At 42.7% G+C, this 19,734-nt stretch overlaps 1 protein-coding gene across 3 annotated transcripts in view; it reads right to left on the bottom strand.

Annotated features, from left to right (window-relative positions):
* Positions 1–7,765: 7,765 nt before the first annotated feature.
* The window catches only part of CNGA3 (cyclic nucleotide gated channel subunit alpha 3), a 31,193-nt gene continuing 19,224 nt past the window's right edge, over positions 7,766–19,734 (bottom strand). For 2 of the 3 annotated variants that reach the window (XM_086880614.1, XM_086880615.1), the window contains exons 5-8: positions 18,148–18,267; positions 15,927–16,034; positions 14,918–15,024; positions 7,766–11,696 (exon numbers count right to left, since the gene is read on the bottom strand). In XM_086880614.1, coding sequence (XP_086736740.1) covers positions 10,288–11,696; positions 14,918–15,024; positions 15,927–16,034; positions 18,148–18,267 — 1,744 coding nt within the window. In that variant the 3' untranslated portion in view covers positions 7,766–10,287. The remainder of the gene's footprint in view (positions 11,697–14,917; positions 15,025–15,926; positions 16,035–18,147; positions 18,268–19,734) is intronic. The other variant, XM_023948772.2, reaches the window with a different exon arrangement.

Genomic DNA, 19,734 nt, shown 5'->3' with positions numbered 1-19,734 from the left:
GTCTGTGTTTAATGTTAATTTCTCCTGTTGCAATATACGATGAAGGGATTATGCATTTGTAAGTGCAGATGTAACTGGCATATCTTTTCCAATACAAGCTGCAGCGGGTGTGCAGAGCTGAGCTTGTGCCTTGACAATTGCTATAAATGGCTACTACCGATCAAACCCGTGACTGTGTGGAATTGGCATTAAAAGGCTTAGTTTTGAAATCATTGGAAAAAGAAAAGATGTCTTTCAGGACTATTTTAATAAATTCTTTCTAGTAATAGAAACAGACAACTGTTATGTAACTATGATGCTGAATAAAACAATGACCTTTTTTCACCATGGTTCAGTGAAAAAGAAAACAAGTTACTTTCTTACTTTGATAAATTAGATATTAAATGGTTTGATTAGAAGTTGTTGTAGTACTGCATAATTTGAGGGTTGTAGATACGGAAAGCTCTCCACAAGTGAACTGTAGTGATGTGGGGTCCAGCGATGTTCCCTTCTCAAATTCAAGCCAATGCCAGATGGCCTGGACACATGGGACTGAAACTTACTTGGGAGGGAGAGGTGCTGCCTGTCTCCTGGCCTTTGATCTCAGAGGTGGCCTTTAGGGCCTGCCCCGTTGTTGTATGTCCCAGAGGAGGAAAGCTCAAGGTACTCTACCTCTCAGTGTAGAGTGGCTGACAACAGTGCCTGCTGAGCCCTTCAAGTTTGGAGCAACTCTTCTTGCAGATGGTAAGAACATTTGCCAAGCGCCTTGAGGTGCTTCACCAGAAGTGTGAGCACATCATGATACTGCTGTGTGGTATGTACTGTGTTCACAGTCTAGTGCTGTTAAGCTCTATCCCTGTAACTCCTCTTACACTGATTTAGCTGTGGTTTGTGGTTACACCCAACTGACAGGTGAATGTGATTCATGTTGAGTTTTTTTATACAGGTCTAAAAGCTGTGTAGACAGCATAACTGGATAGCAATACAAAGTTCTCTTAACTGTTAATACTGTAAACATGCTCTTTCTGTTTTCCTTCAGCATTAAGATTAAAAAAATACATGATTGCATTGGCCTTCAAAAGCATAAGTTGTTTTTCAAGGAATCATTTTCAGGTAAGATATAAGTACTTAATATTTGACTGATTTCTCGTGTAAATTATACTGCCTCCTGCTGAACACCACTGTAGTGAAACCTTATCTCTTTAGTGCTGGTGCAAGTGCACTAGTTGTTCAGCAGCACCAGTTGATAAGGTTTAAGATAAATAAATTGTAAAGTCTTACACCTAAGCACATAATGCTGCGTAAACAGAGCATCTTCATAAAAGATTGAAGGTTTTGCTTCTTGCTAAAAAGATTTCAGGAACAGCTGTCAGGAGTGAGCATAGTTCAGTTAACTAAGGTGTTTTGTGAACTTCTCACTGGGCTTGTCTTCCATTTGGCAGGCAGCAGCCTAAGACAGAATGGTGGCAGCCAAGGGGACCCCGTCCAGTCCTGCATTCTGAGGGAAGCTGATGCTGAAATGGGCCCAGGGCTCCAAGGAACTCCATGTTACAGTAGTCAGTCCATGCCTCTCATCCAACAGTGGCTTCACTGCTGAAGCAGGAGCTTCCTGTCACATCTGGCAGCGCACAGGTGTGATGGACCTGGTGGGCTTAGCCTTCAGGGAGCTGCAGTGTGAGCTGCCCAGGTGCCTGCCTGGGCTTCTGCTCTGTGAAGCAGGGAATCGGACACAGGTTTCTATGCTGCTGATGTTCCAGAAGAGGACAACCCCCACATCATCAGCTTTAAGGTGTTTCTGTCACACTGTTCTATCCAGTTATCTCCAGGTAAATTTTCAATCTCACAAGAGGATTAAAAATTTCCTGGTTGCCTCAAGAGTTTTTATGATTATGGATTGGGTGGAATGTTTGAGCTGTGCCTTATTTATTATGCAGAAAAACTCCATCATTTCAGTATGCAAGAATGAAGAAGCAGGAATTTCTTCCAAGTTAAGCTATTCAAAATCAAGTCTTTCCTAACAAGAGCTGAGTTTATTATACTTAGTCTAAGTCACAAGGGTTTGTGATAAGTTACTTAGAGTTCTTGTTCATAGTTGAAAGTTTAATTAAATTGTCATAAAATTCATAAGACCATTGGGGACTTAATTAATTTTTAAAACGTCAGATTCATACTGAATCATGGAAGGGACGCTGCTTTGGAGATAAGAGTTGATACTGACGTGACTCTTTAGGCAGGTCATTTCTTACCCAGATGAATTCATTTGGAAAACTCGTGAAATGTCATTGTATTTTTCTCTAGTGCTCCATTTGAAGATGTCTTTCAGCTGTTGATTTTTATTTTTCTTCTTCATTAACCCAATTAAAAAGTGTGTGGGAAGGTGGTTTTAATTGCAGACATATGTTTGGTTTTGTTCTGTTCTGCAGTATTTGTAGGATACATGAAGAGAGTGATTCTGAGAAATAGCTGAAGTTTGCCTAGTATGCTTGTTTTTATGGATGTCTTGCTCAATATAGATCCTATGTTGGGATTTCTGTGTGGGGAAATATCTGAGAGACAAAGACATTGGGGATGCAAATGGAGGGTGGGAATCCTTACTCTATTTTAGGACAATAAGATTGCATTAGGAGCTCCTACATTATTTTGCTGGGTAGGTTTGTGCATAGTTTTGAGACTTAAAACTTGAGACCAGAGCTGACTCTGAAAATCAGACATCAGTTGCTAGAATTACACTTCTGCCCTTTGAAGGACAAGCAGCACAGCTCAACTACAAACAACTTCATGTGCAGGGATCCTGCTGCTCCTTTCTACGGCCTTGGTTCACAGCTTGGACTGACCAATGTCAAGTGAGGATAAACACTGCAGAGATCTGTGGCTCAACTGCTACATGCAAAGCTGACATGAAGCCTTTCTTAACATCACCAAAGGCTCTGGTGTATCTGCTGTGGCACTGGGGTCCTGTACAGAGAAAATGCCTTAAAACTGTCTTCCTGTTGCGTTCTTCTGCTTCCAGACCTGAATAGGACAGCAGAGGGAGTAGTTTGCTATGAAAAGGCAACTAGTTGAACTTCCTTGTTCCAGGTTTTGAGCTGCCATACGTCATGTGTTGCTACCTTTGATTTAATATTTCCCTTTGCAAGCAATCTGTGTTTGAGCAGCAAGGGGTAAAGATCAGGTAAGCCAATATATGACAATTGAAGGGGTTTTGTTTCCTAATATAACTGATTTTAATAAAAATGGGAAACTCAGCACAAGAATGTTTTTTAGATGAAAGGGTTTTTTTCAAAAGAAAAATCTCTCCCTTGTGCCATGCACATTGATTTTAAATTTACCTCTTTGAGGGCATCTGATAAGGGTTGCTCTTGCACTGTTTTTTGGGGGTTTTTTACACCTTGAATCTCTCTGGGGAGGGTCTCATTCCAAACTAAAATCCCCCAGAGGATATCCTCTCTAACTAAATTTCTGTCTGGCTCATTTTGTGTGGGGCTGGAGCCACCAGCTTCTGCTCTCTGCCCTAGCTGTAGTGGCCAGCAGCCAGTCTGGGTGAGAACATTGTTCCTGTGCCAGGAGTCGCTCCAAACAACAGCCTCAGGCCTTTCAGAAGCAATTCTACTCCAGACCTGCAGCAGTTTGGACAAGCTGTTTTGCCATCCAAAACAGTTTTCTTGCTAGCTTTGATTTTGTAGGAGATGAATTCTCAATGTTTAAGCCTTCAGAAAGGTTTCCTTGGTTTGGAACTCTCTTTCTGGGACCACCCCCACCCTCCGTTGCCACCTTCAGAGGATGGATTAGTCCCTTCTTTTTGTGCTCTTGGCTTCTGCAGAACAAGGGCTGGGCTGTAGCCAGTGCTTTTGGACACCATGTCCTGCTGCAGCCCAGCAGTGGCACTGCTGTGACAGCTGGTGGCAATGATTTGCCTGCTGCCTCCAGGCCTCACTGCTGCAGTGTTGTGGATGGTAGAAACAGGCTCTTCCAGCAGTTTCTTCCCAGCATCTGCAAGGTGGGAGCCTCCAGCAGCCATATTCTGCTGTTTTTTAGTTTTCCTCTGGGAATCTTGGATTCCAAGAGGAACTGCAATCTGAGGATGATTGCAGTTTCTGGGGTCTCCTAGTGGCTGAGATGGCAGCATCAGTTGGTCTCAGCACCTCCTGAGTTGGCTCTGAAATTTTCCCTTTGTCCTGCCCAAGTGAGAGTGAATCTGTGTAGGACTAAACCTCCATATGAAGTAGGCAGCTCTGCTGTGCTGCACAACAGGTTTGCCCTCAGCACTGGCAGTGGCTGGGGAGGGGGAACATGCTCTTCTGGAGTCATTCCTGTCGCCCATTGGTCTGACTTGGGCTCCTTCTGGCCACCAAAGCATAAATCAGTTTAGAAAACTCTCCAGGGACTCCTCTATCTTCTTTCTCTCTCTCTGGCTCCAGATTGCAGCATCCCTTCTGTACCAGCCTCCCTTCCCCAGTGGCTGGAAGCTGAGCAGTTTGGGGTGTCTCCCTTTCCCATCACCTGGTCTGTCACCCCTGCTCTTGGCTGCAGTTTTGAACTTGCTACCAGCTGCCCAGAGGTGTTGCATCTCTCTTTTCTTGCTCCTCTTTTTCCTCGCCACACTCATCCTTCTTGGGATGCCAGTGCTCACAGCTGGTGCAGTCAGGTTATAAGCAATGAAACTGTCAGCCTTGAAGCCCTGAATTCAAAGTGTTTCTGTTTGGAGCAGCTCCTCTGTCAATCTGCCTTGAGCCATGAGCCTTCCCTGTGCTGTCAGGGAACTGCACAGAGAAGCCTGCCTGTGGCTGACAGGATAAATGAGCTGTGGAGGCAACCAGTGTGTTTGGAAAGGCATGAGGTGCTTTGTTAGAAAAGCTCTGCAGCTCTGACATAAGCTATTTTCCTAACCTTGATACAAGTGTGGTCAGAGGCAGCTGTTATTGCAGGGAGATGAGGCATTGGGTTTTCAATAGTCAGAACTTAAAATTCCCACCTCTGGATCATTTCCTTCACTAATAGTACCCAAAGCTACTGCTGTAAAGAGAGGCTTTCCTTTGTCATGCATTGGACCTGTGAACAAGCAGCCTTGCTTTAAAGAGCCTAAATCTACAAGTAATTTGAAAACAGTGGGAATCACACTGCAGGAAGTTGGATTAATTATCTGCACTGTTCTGCAAGTATTTGTAATTTGCTGAGGAACTGACAATTGGTTCTCCTAATTCTCCTAATTCTCTAAGTTCTACAGCATGGTTGATTTGATTCATCAGCCCTGGAGGCAGGCTACACCAAAAAAAAATGGGTTTGTGTTTCTCTGTCTCCTTCTCTGGAAAGGCAAGTAGTGCCCATGTGTTCTTACCATGCTACTCACCTGAAGGGGCTGCTCGGGTGTGACTGCTTTGGGGTGGTTCCCGTTCCAGGAAATGAGGGGATATAACCATTGGCAATAAGAACAGAGTGGTGTGGGGTTTTTTCCTTGTCAGAAAGCTAAAGAAATGACATATTAAAACAGACAAAAAGCTAAGAAATTAAGAGCTATTCATCAAGCTGCCCATCACTCTAGAAAACAGCTGTGCTTTCCTGATTTTCCGTGTTAGTGTTCTTCAGTTGCCCTTTTACACAAAGGTTGCTACCAGGCACCACAAATGCTAAGGAAAGAAAAATGGAATAGCATCCATTAGTAAATTCCTTTCATGTTTCCACACTTGGTTTTAGTACTCTACCCCTGATTTACCTGTACAAATAAGACAGGTCTCTCTTAGAGCTGGATAGTGTCCTCAGCTTCTTGGGAAGACAGCCCATGGAAGCTGAGCTATTTGCACTGCAACCTGCAGTCACCTTGCAGGAGCCCAGGTGATCTCCCAGCTTCTGATGAAGGAAATCTGTGAGAACTGCTGCTTCTTCTGGAGCAAAGCTAATGTTTGTGTTCATCCTTAAATAACTGCTTAACGAGTACAAAGCCTTTCCTCCTCCCTTTGCTCCTAGGGTGTGTAAGGGGGAGGATTGCAAACACAGAACAGCAGAACTGTATTTGCTGCAGTGAAGCTGCAAGGGCAGTTGGCAGCAGCAAGCCTCAGCCCTTGTGAGCTGGAAATTATTGCAAAATCTGAATTTTAGAAACAAAAGGCCTGACCATCTTCAGCCCTAGAGCTTGTTCCTCAGAGCTTGTGTGGTTTTCCCCCCTCAGGCACCCTTCTCATGCTTTGGGCTATAAATGGGGCTGGGGAGGAGAAGGGAGTCCCAGATTGATGGCTTCCCTCAGGAAAGCTGCCACAACTGAAAAATCTTGCACTTTAGCTGCCTGTACAGTTGCCAGATCCATTTAGTGCATAATTTGTTTTGCTCTCAGGGATATATGAGGGGTTTTTGCAATTGCTGAATTATGTAGACAAGGGTTGATTCTTTCTGTTTGTTCCAGGTTGGAAGCATTAACAGACGAGCTCGGGGACCTTGAAGGCAAGTGCAAATGCTGTCAGCTTGAGGGTGAAGAGTACTTCTTTAGTCTGCCTGTGTCACCTCACTGGACAGCCTGGCCTAGGTTTGGCCTGTGAATGCCTCATCCTTGGTGTCAGCAGTGATTGAGACACGAGTTTTGGAACTTTGCTATTCCAAAGCCAGTAACACATGGACCAGCTCAGAGAAAGCACTAATGCTTTTGTGGGGTTAAGGACAATGAGCAGCTTGGTTTTTAACATGAAGTAGAACCCTCCTACTGTACATTAATAAATATTTGGCAGGAATGAAGCTCTAAAGCCAAAGCCTTGGAGAAAAGAGTTTTAAAACCACGACTGTACCTTCCCTGGGCTGCTTCTGAAGAAAGAGCTGTGCTGTCAAGAAAACCCCTCAGCTGTACACATACATGAGCTGTTTTGCTGTCACTGCTGCTTCTCAAGTCCAGTTCATTGAATTTGGGCAGAGCAGTTTTCTGCTCTAAAAACTGTAAAGTAATAGTAGGGGATGAGGTTAAATGAACGGGGAGAGCACTGAGAGCACTTCAGAGAGGAGCAAGGTTGAAGTCATTTGCTGTCAGGGTGCAGGGTCCATGACTTGAGACCCTTTCCCTGGAAAAGCTCACTGAGCAGCAGCTGGAGCATGGTGTGCCACTCCACCACCCCTCTTTTCCTTTTGTACACGGAGCAGATGTTCAAACCTCTCAGACTTTGCCCATCTGGTGTCTCACTCAACACAGACAGTTTGGAGCAGCAGTGCCAGGCCATGGCTACCTGCTTAGGCTCACACGAAGTGAATGCTGTGGCCATTAAACCTATTTCTAGGTTCTGGGCCTATGTTCAAATGCTCTGTAAGCACTGCCCTGTGCCTTGCGTTCTCTTGGGGCAGGGTTGAAGGACAAGCTTAGCCCAGTCTGCACCAGGCAATTTTTGGTAGGTGACCTGTGTGCAAGTAGCAGAAAGCTGCACACACTTATTTCTGCTAGACAAGCCACTGTCCCTGCTGTGCTACCCTGCCTGGAGCTGGGAAGACAGGAGACAGGTGGCAGCAGCATGAAAAGCCTGGCAGGCTCTGTGCCCCATGGGACCTACCATCCCTTGGGCAGGGGGTAATGGTCAGGCTCTTGTGTCTGTGTGGCTTCTGCAAACACAGGGATGGTGTCAAAACTGGGCCCAGGACCAAAGCTGTGTGCCAGCCGCCCTGTAGTGAGGGAAGACCACCATTCCCACTTGGTTTTATGTCGCTTCAGATCTCTGTTCCAGCTAACGATTTTCTGGACAGCATAATGTTGATCTGATCAAAGCCTGTCACGAAACACTAAAATCTAGAGGGATATGGATAAGAGAAAACACACAGTTGCTTGAACATTACTCAAAATATTTTAATGTACATGCTGTAGCCACATTAAAGAGGAAAAAACATCTTACAGAGATGAAAGACTTTAAAGGATGTGATTTCATCATGCCAGAAGCTGTATGTTTCAAAGTGACTGAAGCCAACAGCATCAAAATGCTCTTTTTCTGGCATACGAAAACCAGATCAAGAGGCACAGAGAGGGTAGAGAAAACATGTATTTAACTGACAGATTAGGCTGTTCTGATCCATCAGGTAAAAAAGCAGTCCTGTATTTCTTAGAGTTTTTTAAGAGGTATAAATTTGGTATAAAGAGTACTTTAAACAGTTTTTCTCATATATACCTAGTGGCTGGAACAGCTGTGCTATGTTGGGTGGGTAGATAGGTATTTACAGAGAATGATGACTGATGGAGAACATGTCAATATGCACAAAACCCCTACCAGATACAGTGGGTTTGAGTCAAACAGCAGTGAATGTCAGCCAAGGCGACTGTGATACCCACCTCTGTCAGCAGGTGAAAGTTGCAAGTTGAGCAGTCTGTAACGGCACCGTCTGTGCTCACAGGGGTACCCTGCAGTGACCCCAGCTCCACCTCAGCCCTGCCTGCCTCTGGGTGGGACCAAGGGCACTACATCCCTGCCAAAAACAGCTTCTCAGAGCTCCCCCATTTCTCTCAAGCCCTTTAAGAAAATAAGGACAAGATTCAGCTGATGGTCCAATACTCCTGGGTGCCACTGGTCACAAACAGATCTTGACTACTTTCCAAACCACTTGTTGCAATCAGTGGATATTTTGGGAAAAAAAAAAAAAAAAAAAAAAAGGTTAAACCCAGTCTAGGGAAGATCCATAAGTGTAGTTGGTGTCTAGGCTAATGATGAAAGGAGTTTAGATGAGGGCCATATGTGGACATTACCCAAGTGTCCCTTTGCCAGTATTGCTGGCAAAGCCCTATTCCTTACTCAGATCTGTCTCCCTCACCAGGCTCAGAAGTGTCAATAGAAGGGAACAGCTGCTTGCCTGGAGACAAGGGCTTACTCTAAGCAGTTGTATTCAGTTTAGCAAAACTCTCTTTTCATTCCAGTACCACCCAGTTAAATCACGCTCTTCTCAGTGGGTGTTTTATTTTTTTTTTCCCAACCATTTCCAGGCCATTGATTCCAGATGCTGTTGTAAGTCAGGACTGAGGACAACTTAAGTCAGAGCACTGCCCACCACAGTAATACCTGATGCCACTGGAGGATCCCATGCCATACATGCTGAACAGCCTCTGCTACTCCATTCTTTTCAAAAGCCACTGAGATATGGGAGGATGAAAGTAACATAGGGAAAGTTGCGTAACAGCAAAATACTGTACAGCAATAAATGAAAGCTAGTATCTTCTGCATTCTCCCTAATGGAAACAAGGTCATTTGACAACTACTTTGGAGAAAAGATGGCAGTAAACAGCAAAGGGAGATGGAGTAGACATCCTTAGAAGAAATAAAAGGAAGAAAACATAGGCCTTAGTGACTGGAATGACTTTGCAACACAGGGCTTGTTCTTCCTGCCTTGCAGAAACCTTGTTGTGGGAGCAGGCAGCCTGGCAGGCAGGGACAGCCTGCCCTGCCAGCCCATGGGGTTTCTCAGTAGCCTCCCTCGGGATTCAGTACATACGGGAGCTGCACACACCAGAGGACTCTTTTCTCTTCCCAGGTTTGATGAAGCCGTATTACCCTTCCACCAGCGAGCTTTAGGGTACTCCTTTCCAAATGAGGTTTTTACCAGTGTGGATGGAACTGGGCTAAAAAAACACTGGGCTAAAAAGGGAGGATTCCCTTGCTCTCTCCCCTGGTGAAGCAGTTGCAGAGCAGCAAAGGCTGTGACAGACCCTGCCAGAAGGGACATAAATGAGCACTGCTACCCTGTCAGCATGGTCCTTTGTGCAGAGCCCAGCTCATTAGAGAGAATCAAACTAAAGCTCCTGAATGCATGGCTATTTCAGACATGTGCAGGGTGCACTGCAATGGCCAGGTACCTGACACTGCTTAGCTGTCATCCAACTGTTTGTACAGACTGTGAAAAAACAAAGATTTTGAGAAACCCAGATATCCATCCATGCATTTAATCTGCTACTAACGTAGCCAGTTAGAACAGGGTACCCTATAAACATTTTTTAAGCTCTTAAAAAGGAAACAAATTAATCTCTTCTACTTCAAGTACAATGCCTTCTTAACGCACGATGCGTGGGTAGAGACAATGTGTCAAGACCTACAGGTACCAAACACAACAGACATTCTGAGCATGACTTGTAAGAAGCCCACTCTCAGTACAAAAAAGTACCAAGTGCTGGACCAAATCTCCCCCCAAGAAGAAGGTGACAGTGTTCTATTTACAAGAAAATACTGCTTCAGTTAAAAATACTAAAAACCATTCTCTTGAATTCATATAAAAATAATTATGTCTATGTATGCACACACATATTTACATACATTTATGGCTTTCAGTGCTTCAACTTTCTCCAATAAATATGGAAATAAAAGTATTCCATTACTGTTTCTTCTCCTCCTCAGGTTTCTCAGCCTCTGCTTCTGCAACTGATAAGCTGCCACTACCATATTTTTTCACTCGGGTTTCTACCCTGGCAAGTCTCTGTTTCACCTTTTGTTGAGATGCGCTGTATTCTGCCAAGAGCCTTGCAAACCTAGTCTGCAGCGTATCTAGAGCTACTTCAAGTCGCCCTATTTTTTCTTCCAAGTCTTTTGGGTCAGCTCCTGCTTTTGCTGCCTCCTCATCTATTAAATTGTCTTTCATCAGAATTTGACGTCCTTTCTCTTCCAGAGCCTTTTTGGCTTCTGGATATTCTGTGAGGGCTTCCATTAAATCATCCTTAGACAAGCAGAACAAATCAGAATAACCAATACTCCTAATGTTGGCTGTCCTCCTGTTGCCAGATTTGCTACCTTTGATATTTAGGATGCTGATTTCGCCAAAGTAGCTGCCATCACTTAGGACTACAAATTGGGTTATGCCATCATCCGCCACCACAGCCAGTTTTCCCTCTTTAATAATGTACATTTCTCTTCCAATATCTCCTTTTTTGCAAATGTAGTCACCAGGACTGAAGACCGTAGGTTTCAGTTTCAACACCAGCTCAATGAGAAGTCCAGCTTCACAATCCTGGAATATACGCACTTTCCTCAGTGTGTCTAAATGGACATTGATGGCAATTTCAGCCTTCAGCTTGTCAGGCAGATTTTTGAGAACTTCCTTCTCATCCACTGTTTTCTTGTTGGTCCAGAGGTAATCAAACCACTTAATAACCCTGGCTTCCAAATCCTTCGTCACTTTTCGGAATTGCATGTACTGTTTAATGGAATCCACTTTGGCCTGGAACTCTGCCCTGGAAGCATTCATGTTGGAAATCATGGAGCCAACGTTACCGACAATGGTAGCAAAGATGAGCACGCCCACCAGGAAGTCGATGACCACAAAGAGATACTCCTCATCTTTCACTGGGGGCGGTGTTTCTCCGATGGTTGTCAGCGTGAGCGTCGACCAGTACAGACTGTAAATGTACTTCCTGGACAGGCGCGCGTACTCCGGAACAGACACGTTGGGATACACCCAGGAGTCGGTTCCAAACCCGATCACCTTCGATATTGCAAAGTATATGCATGCGTTCCAGTGGATGATGATAAGAATATATAACACAAGATTGCCAATACGGAACATGTTTGGATAATTTGTCCTGGTCTCGGTACGGTCAAAAAACTCAAAGAGCCGAGCGATCCTCAGCAAGCGGTTAAATCGGAGCTCGGGGTAGTTCAAACCAAGCTTGAAATATGCCAGGTCCGTTGGCACAAGAGACAGCACGTCCAGTTTGAACTGCATAGTTTTGGTATAATGTTCTCGTAATTTCTTCTCATCCTGAACCAGCAATCCTTGTTCAAGGAAGCCTTCAGAGAATAAAAAGATTTTACTTGTTAGAATAAAAATACCGCCAACAGTAGTGAGTGACTTATATTTGAGGCCTAAGAATGTTAAAATTTGTACTGTTATGCCTACAGACATTGAGGTCATTTAATTGCATATTTAAATATTTCAATCAAGTTTCAAAGCTGAATATATAATGACTAAGAACAATGACTCTATTATCACCACAGTACTCCCTCAGGTTTTCCACTCTTCTGCAACAGCTGTATCTTTTTCTTTTAAGTATCTTTGCAAAAAAAAGAGGGAGATTCAAGTATCTAATTTTTCATGAATCATTGGCATGAGTCATAACTGAAGCTAAGAAAGTGTTAAGTAATTGTGTATAGAATCGGAGTGGAATTTTTAAAAATAAATACCAAGAATAAGTAGATATAATGGATTGTTGGAAATTTTTCCCAAACAATACAGATATCCTTGAGATCAAGAAATGCAGTTACCCTCCTCCATAAGTCATATTTTTCCTCTTGTGTCCAACATTAAAACAGACATGATTTTCCTTGGTTTGCACTTTGTGTTTCTAGTGAAAGAGCTACTAAGCGGACTTTCACACATCAATATTTCTTCATTCCAAAGACTTTGAAAAGTATTAGATTACAAGTAAACTTACAAGTAGATATAAACTGCAGTGAGAGACCTTTACTGCAGACAGTACAACCACAGTACTGTTTCATGCCTCTGAGGGCATTACAAGTGTTCCACAGGGAACAGCCTATGCACTGCAAAATACTTGCTGCAATTGCAATGGAGATATCCAACTGTCAGCCCACTGGGCCACTCAGGAGAAAAAGTCCACTGAGAAAAAACCAAAATATTCCCGGTGTATCCAGGACTATCACATTTTACTAATCCTGTAGCAATCTACAAGTCATAGCTTTCTCAGGGAAGCATCTGCTGAGGAACACCAAGAGGCATTTCTTTGTGCCCTGCACAGCACAAAGTTATTTCTGGAATGTGTGGTGCATCTGCAAATGCCTCATCTATTTGTGTGTATCTGGATCTGCAAACTGACAGTGACTACAAATGGAAGTAGTTCCTGTGCCATGCATGTGTTACCTCCCAGAAAACTGCTGAAAAACCTGGTCAAATATGCCATTTAGTTATACAACTAAACAGAAAAGCTGGCCAGACTGATGAATTTCTGATACACAGTTACAAAAAATAACTTTGAAAACACCTTCCTCTTGTAAGGAGATAAAAATCTCTCAGCTTTATGCTCTCTTATGGAACTAAAGTCTTACAGTAAAATCTTTTGAAAGCATTAGAACACAAGGTATACTAAACACAACCAGCTGCTGAGACATAAATCTTTTCTATTTCACAATGCACGGTCACCAAATAGGTGAAATGCAGTCCAACTGGCCCTACAGGTAGACAGAAATATACCATGGAGAAGCTGATGACCAGAGTAGTTGTGGGACTACCTAGATCTCAGTTCAAAGGCAGACCCTGCCCTCAGACAGCAGAAAGTCTCTCTCTTCCCCAAAGGCTTCCAGGACCTCTTTCCCCATGGCAGGTGGACCTTGCAGACTCATAGGAAAAGGCAAGAGGCAAAGGCAGAGCCAGGAGGGACTGTTAAGAAAGCTGACAAAGATTCTGCCACCTAAAAGAAGTGACTTCTTTCTTGGAGTGCCTGGAATTACAGCAGACACCTGCACTGAAGCATTCTGGATCTGGGTCCAGCAATTCTGCAGTTGCAAGCCAGGCCTGAAAATTCAAATTCCAGTTGGGCTTTAACAGCCATATAATCATTATCAGGATAGCCCATGGAAATTTATAACTTGCTTTGCCTGGACATGCCCAATTTATGCTCTGTTCTTTCCCATTACATTAACAGATGTAACTGCAGAAGGTAAATTTAGTTGGCACAGTTGACATTTTAACTACACAAAGAGGATGAACACCTCCCTCCCCCCATCCTGCCCCAAATACAGCACTCTTGTGATTTAGGCTGGTACCTGAAACTGACTTTCCTGTTGAACAAGTGCTAAGTTTAAGAATTTGGCTTGCCAAGGGTAGTGTGCTTCCCACATGACAGCATTTTTAGCCCTTCTTGTACTTATGTTTACAGCTTGGTCACAGGCCATAATTAACATCAAGCTGTCAGCATGACTTTAAATAAATAAATAGATAAAAATGGATAAGATGTTAAAATGAAAGATTCAAAATTACTCTAATTTTTTTATATGATCAGTGTTGATTTGGACCCTTTCAAGGGGCATTTTGAAGTGAAGAGAATGCAACAGGAGATGTTTTTTGGCCCAAGACCAAAAGCTACCATGACAGCTTCTATTCATATGTAAGTTCTTCCAGGCCCCTCCAAAAACACCACCACGAAGAACACCCAACCTCTGCTGTCCTAGCTGTCCCCAGCTAGGTGCTCGGGTGCTCGCTAGCATGGACCGAAGTGCAAGGACCAAAGTGCAGCAAGGACTATCAGTAACTTGGTGATGTGGATCACTGTATGTCATAGCTTAGGCCTGTATTATGACCTTGTTCAGTTTAAAACAGATACTACTTCAAGGCTGGAATCTCAACCTGCCTGGATTACAGAAACACACAAGAAGCTGAAAGGAACCACTCAACGCATAGCACGGCACAGCCCTCATGATCCTCTGGGTTGCGTTTCCTCCAGGAAGGCAGGACCTGAGCAGAGGTTCCTGGGTTTACCCTATCCCATCACCAGGCAGTGGGAAACCCAGCCAGGACCTCATAGAGGCTGCAGGAAGCAGAGACAGTGGCAGAGGGGCCACACTGCCTGTTCCAAGCATTAGGACCACAGACTGAAGGCTGAGACAGGTGCCAGGTCTTGCACTTGACCAATTCAGTAAGCATTTCTGACCAGGATGCTGCACAGCTTGGGTAAGAAAACCACACTTGTGGGGTGCAGTTGGTTTCCTGCTCCAAGTGCTCTATTGTTCCTTCCCCACACAGCCTGTTACAGTGGCTATGCACTCAGCATCTGGCATGCCTATTACTGACAGAACTGAATTTAGAGACAAGTGAAGAGCAAGTGTTGTAATGTATGGCCTTAAAAAATCCAAACTGATCAGATACTTCATCTTCCAAAAGCCTCCATTATTGCGTTCTGACAGCATATTCTGACAGTGGTCAGACCCCACAGGAGAATTTTTGTTCCCATCCTTTGCCGTATTTGAAAACACTGTAAAATCCCAGGAAGACTCACCTGTTCTGAACCTGACAAACATGTCAATAACATAGATAATATCAGAGAGGTAATCCAAGAACAGCCACATTTTAACGTGGTCCATCTGTAGCTCATCAAAGCAGGCTCTAAAGCAAGAAATATTTAAAAAAAATAAATTAGACCAACTGCATAAGCAGAGTGCTTGCATTACGTGCCCTAGCAGCACGTTAGCCCAGAATTCTGGAACAGAAATATTACAGGCAGCATCTCTCCACGTCCAGACATCTGCACGCTAGAGGTATGTCCAAACAGAAACCAGGATATTTCAGAATTCAAAGGTGCTCTGCACAGGAATAAAACTCAAACACATAAATACCACACAAGTGCACTTATGGAGGACTACACATATCCCTACAGTTAAAAGTGCATCAGATTTCATGGGATACACATCTCCATGACGATGATTCCCGAATAAAAGATTTGTTTTTCAGTGGCAAGCCATTCTCATCTCTCCCTACCATCTTACACAGTGTAAGGAAACCATTTCTACAGCACTTCATCACTTCAACTGAAACTGATTTCTACATTCTACCATGGAAAAGAAATACTTGATTTAAATCTTACTGCCCTTCGAGCATCCAAAAGATACATTATATGAATTTAAGAGGCCCCACCACTGCCCACATCCCTCCTTTCTGTCCTCTCCTGAGTGGTGGGAAGCCCTCAGCCCGGGCAGTGCTTAGGGATGCAGCGGCCAGGACACAGCTCAGCCGCCAGCCAGCAGGTGGCACACAAAGGCCACACCAGTGCTCCTGAGGACACACTGCAAGTTACACCCACCTGCTTTTAGACAAAAAGGAAAGAAAAAAACAACAAAGCAAAACACTGGCAATCTATTCCCACCGGTATGCATATCACACATCGCTAAGGGCAGATGGGTAAACCTCTAGGTAAATCACCCAAAGGACACTGCAGGGAGATTAGAGGGTGATTTACTTAGGAAACATAAGGCTTGAAATGTAAAATTGTTATTAACTTAAATCCATACCTGCACACTAGCATACACCAGTTATAGAACACAGGTGCTGCAATTACGGTCAGCCAGTTGTAGTACAGATTGCTTGAAGGATCTATCACAAAGACCTCCTTTTTCTGCCTGGAAAGTAAAACATGCAGATTTACATTAGAAATGTGAGCAAGCAACCTGCTGGATTTCCCTCTTCTTGAGGCTGTTCATTTCACCATGAACTCACAGCTGCCCAAGAAGAGGATGTATCCATGCAGGCAGTACAGATGAGATACCAGGCATCCCATCTGACAAACTCTATTTATTTATTTGATCCAACTTTACAGAAAGTAAGTAAGAGTGGAAAGAAATACATAGACATTCATATCCCCCAGACTGAAACCCATAGCCTGGGAGATATTCTTCTATATTAAGCCTCACACTGAAAAAACACTTAAATTGTTAAATGTTTTTTATTATCACTCTGGTTAGAAGGTTACATTTCATTGCTAGAGAAGGAACCTTCCTTTGCAGGCTAATTATTGGTTTTTAGCAAATCTATTATGGAAATGACTGTATAAACATGCATTTTATCAAGTAAAATACATATTCAAATACACGTCTGTACAAGTAAGAATCTCTGTGTGCATATGCACATACAGGGTGTGTGACTAGAGCTGAAACATGTCTTCATATGTAAAGGCAAATTTCACCCATTCACAGCCCTGGCTCCTTAGGCCTCACAACAAGGAAGCAATGCTAAAGGAAGCATACAGGCCTGGAAGGTAAAGATTTAAAGAACAGCACGGCTCATGGCACAGGGTATGCCCAGAAGTGCCCACCTCCAGCATGAGAAAGATTGATATGGAATAGAGAGCAATTAGGCATGCAATCAGAGGAAATATACATTAGTGGATTTGAGATCCCCAGCTGCAAAATTACTTCAACAGTAGAAGTGTGATCTGTGGACTGTGTAACAGTATGCAGAATATGTGATCAGGCAATGCTTGAATATATATTTGTGGGACTTTTCCTAATCTCCAAGAATGCAAATATATTAAAATGCAATTATAACTTATTTCAAATCTGTGTCTTTTTCTGGCATTAACATTGCTGTCAGCTGAATGTCCAGGCAATGTGAGTAAAGGAAGCAGCTTTAATCTAAAAAGTATTTACCATCTTCACTACTGGTTTTAAACCATTTCTTCTAGAAAACTGGTCACCACCTCAAAACTGGTGACCATGAAATATGGTCATTATATGTCAGAGTATACTTACTGCCTTGTAGACATTAAAACATTAATTTTCTTTGACAAAATGTTTTAAAACACTCTTGGCTACTGTAAAGCTCAGGCTTTCACTACATAGTAATTAAAGCCAAAAGAAAGTGCTTTGAACAAAGGTTTTCTAATTGGAAAAAAACAATTAAAATGTTTGATTAATAAAGATCCTGAGATCAATCAGATTCCATTTGGAATGCCCTCACATCTATATAGCAGGTGCCACTATATACATATATATAAACCTACAGTGTATTACTCTAACATACTCCTTAACTGTGAAGGCCACTCAAATGCATTCTCTTTTAATCTGCCATCACTGTTACTTTTTATCACTGATAATACTAAATTGTCCTGTATTTGGGTTAGTTTTATGGGAAAAAAGCAAGAACAGGATCGATTTCTGCCAAAAGCATTCAAATTACCTCATTTTGTTACAGATATACACCATCCTCTAACCAACAGAAGCAAATTTTAGTGATCACTAGCAATGAACTACACCGAACTAAGTAATTAAATACACCGGTCAGTGAAATAACTAAACTTACTAGCAAACCTTTAATTTTCTACATGTAAGATATTTCTACATGGTAAGATGAACCAGACTTTTGGTTTATCTGCTCTGAATCGTTATGGAAATTCTAGAACAATGAAAAGTCTGTGCAGCTCTGCAAAGCAGGCTGCTGTCCTGAAGTGTTGTCATAATTAAAAAGCAATCTTCAACTCAAAGTGACCAGAGGTAGCTCAACTCCCTTTTACTGACATAGGAAGCTGTTTCTGAAAGATCTAAACACAGGTTTTCAAGATACAACAACTTTGCTGAGCAGATGAAACCTTCCCAAAAGGAAGGTTTTGACAAAAAAATTTGACAGGCTAAGAATCTACAGTCTACAGAACAATTATAAGTGTTACAATTAAATGTTATACCATGTTTTGTAATGTAGGAGACGTGTTACAATCACACATTCATTCTTTATACTTACTCTTCTTTTTTTTTATCATCTTTTTTGTCATCTTTTTTGTCATCTTTCTTTTCCTCTTTCTTTTCCTCTTTCTTTTCCTCTTTCTTTTCCTCTTTAACCTCTTTCTTTTCTTCCTTTTTGCTGTACAACATAATGCAAGGCTTAGCAGTGTTACCAATACCGAGCAGTTCAGGGAGAGGGTGGAGGTTTGGGAAACAAGACTAGACTCTGGCCAGAGTAGGACAGGGATCCAACAGGAAAAAGGAGTTTACAAGCTGAGACCTCTCTCTCACCCTGACACCACCACTATCACATCAGGTAACCAGCTGGCTGATTCTCTGCATTAGTCACCCACACCTTCTTGACCTTTATAGACATCAGTATACCAGGCTGATTTTAAATAAATGCTTTCAGTTTGATTGACTCTCAAGAGCCCAGACATTTAAAAGAAACCTATCAAATGATGACAGAATGTGAAATGGGTTAACAAACTGTCAACGTTCCTTGTACAGCCAAAACCTCAATGTGAATGTCTGAGGCTTTCATAGTAATTATAAAAAATGAGGATAAATCTCCTCTCATGGTTTCTTAAAACCAGCAAAATTTTAATTAATTAATTGCCTCTGGATCTGAATTACCCTATTCTTAGGTTTGTCTGAAGAGTCCTGAAATATGTTAACTTATGCAGACAGGCCTGCAAATGTTTTTCAGACCTACAGGAAGTTAACATTAAGTCTCAAGACTGACAATACTTACTCGTAAAGACAGACTTGCTACATGCCTTGGTCAAGAATCATGTAATGTGATGTGAAGAAAGGTGCTCAGTTGCACAAGAAGAAAATCCAACATCTGAGATCTTATTTTTACTTGAAATGCCTAGTCCTTTAAGAATAAAGTGATAGAAAAAAAGCCTAAGAGTGTTCCTGACACTACAGTGTATGTGGATAACAACTCCCCACACATAATGTCTGGTTTGAATGAAAGCTATGGATTCCTGCTCCCATAAGAGCTTTGTTTTCTCCTCTGAACTGCCAAGACTGGGTCTGAGTCTCCCTTTTCACTGGTGTCAAGAAAGGACAAATGAATTTAATGACAGCAACATCCCACAGCAAGGACAGAATATGTAATAATGCTGCTTACAGGACTTGTGCTTTCCATGCACACTTGCTCATATTGCTCAGGCCAGAAAGGTCTGTGCTGTGAATGGGAGTCACGGCTAGGAATGTGCTTGCTACAGGGAGAAAGAAGTGCTCCAAAGGAGATGAAAGCCACCAATTTTAAGATAGTAGCAGCTTTCACCAATCAGCAATGAGCACCTGTTCCACTTCTTAGACATTTCCACAGTGATGCACCACCACAGTGTACTTTGGAAAAGCCAAGACTTGTTTGCTAAAAAACGTTGAGATCCCACACTCTGCCAGTGAAATTTCACTATCCAGTGAAATACCTACCAAGCTGACCACCACCACTGAAACCTTCAAAATTACACAGTACAAGGGAGCAGAACTGGAGGAGAAAAGAACCTTTGGCTTGACTGATCTTCTATTTTCACTTGCATCTCAAATCAAAGAAGGAGTTTTCATGTATTAAGACTGATTCCTACACAGT

This window comes from Cyanistes caeruleus, chromosome 3 (assembly GCF_971803275.1).
Source record: "Cyanistes caeruleus chromosome 3, bCyaCae1.hap1.1, whole genome shotgun sequence".
In the NCBI taxonomy this organism is placed as follows: domain Eukaryota; kingdom Metazoa; phylum Chordata; class Aves; order Passeriformes; family Paridae; genus Cyanistes; species Cyanistes caeruleus.
The sequence above is the reverse complement of the archived record's forward strand: the minus strand, read 5'-3'. Positions and strand labels throughout refer to the sequence as shown.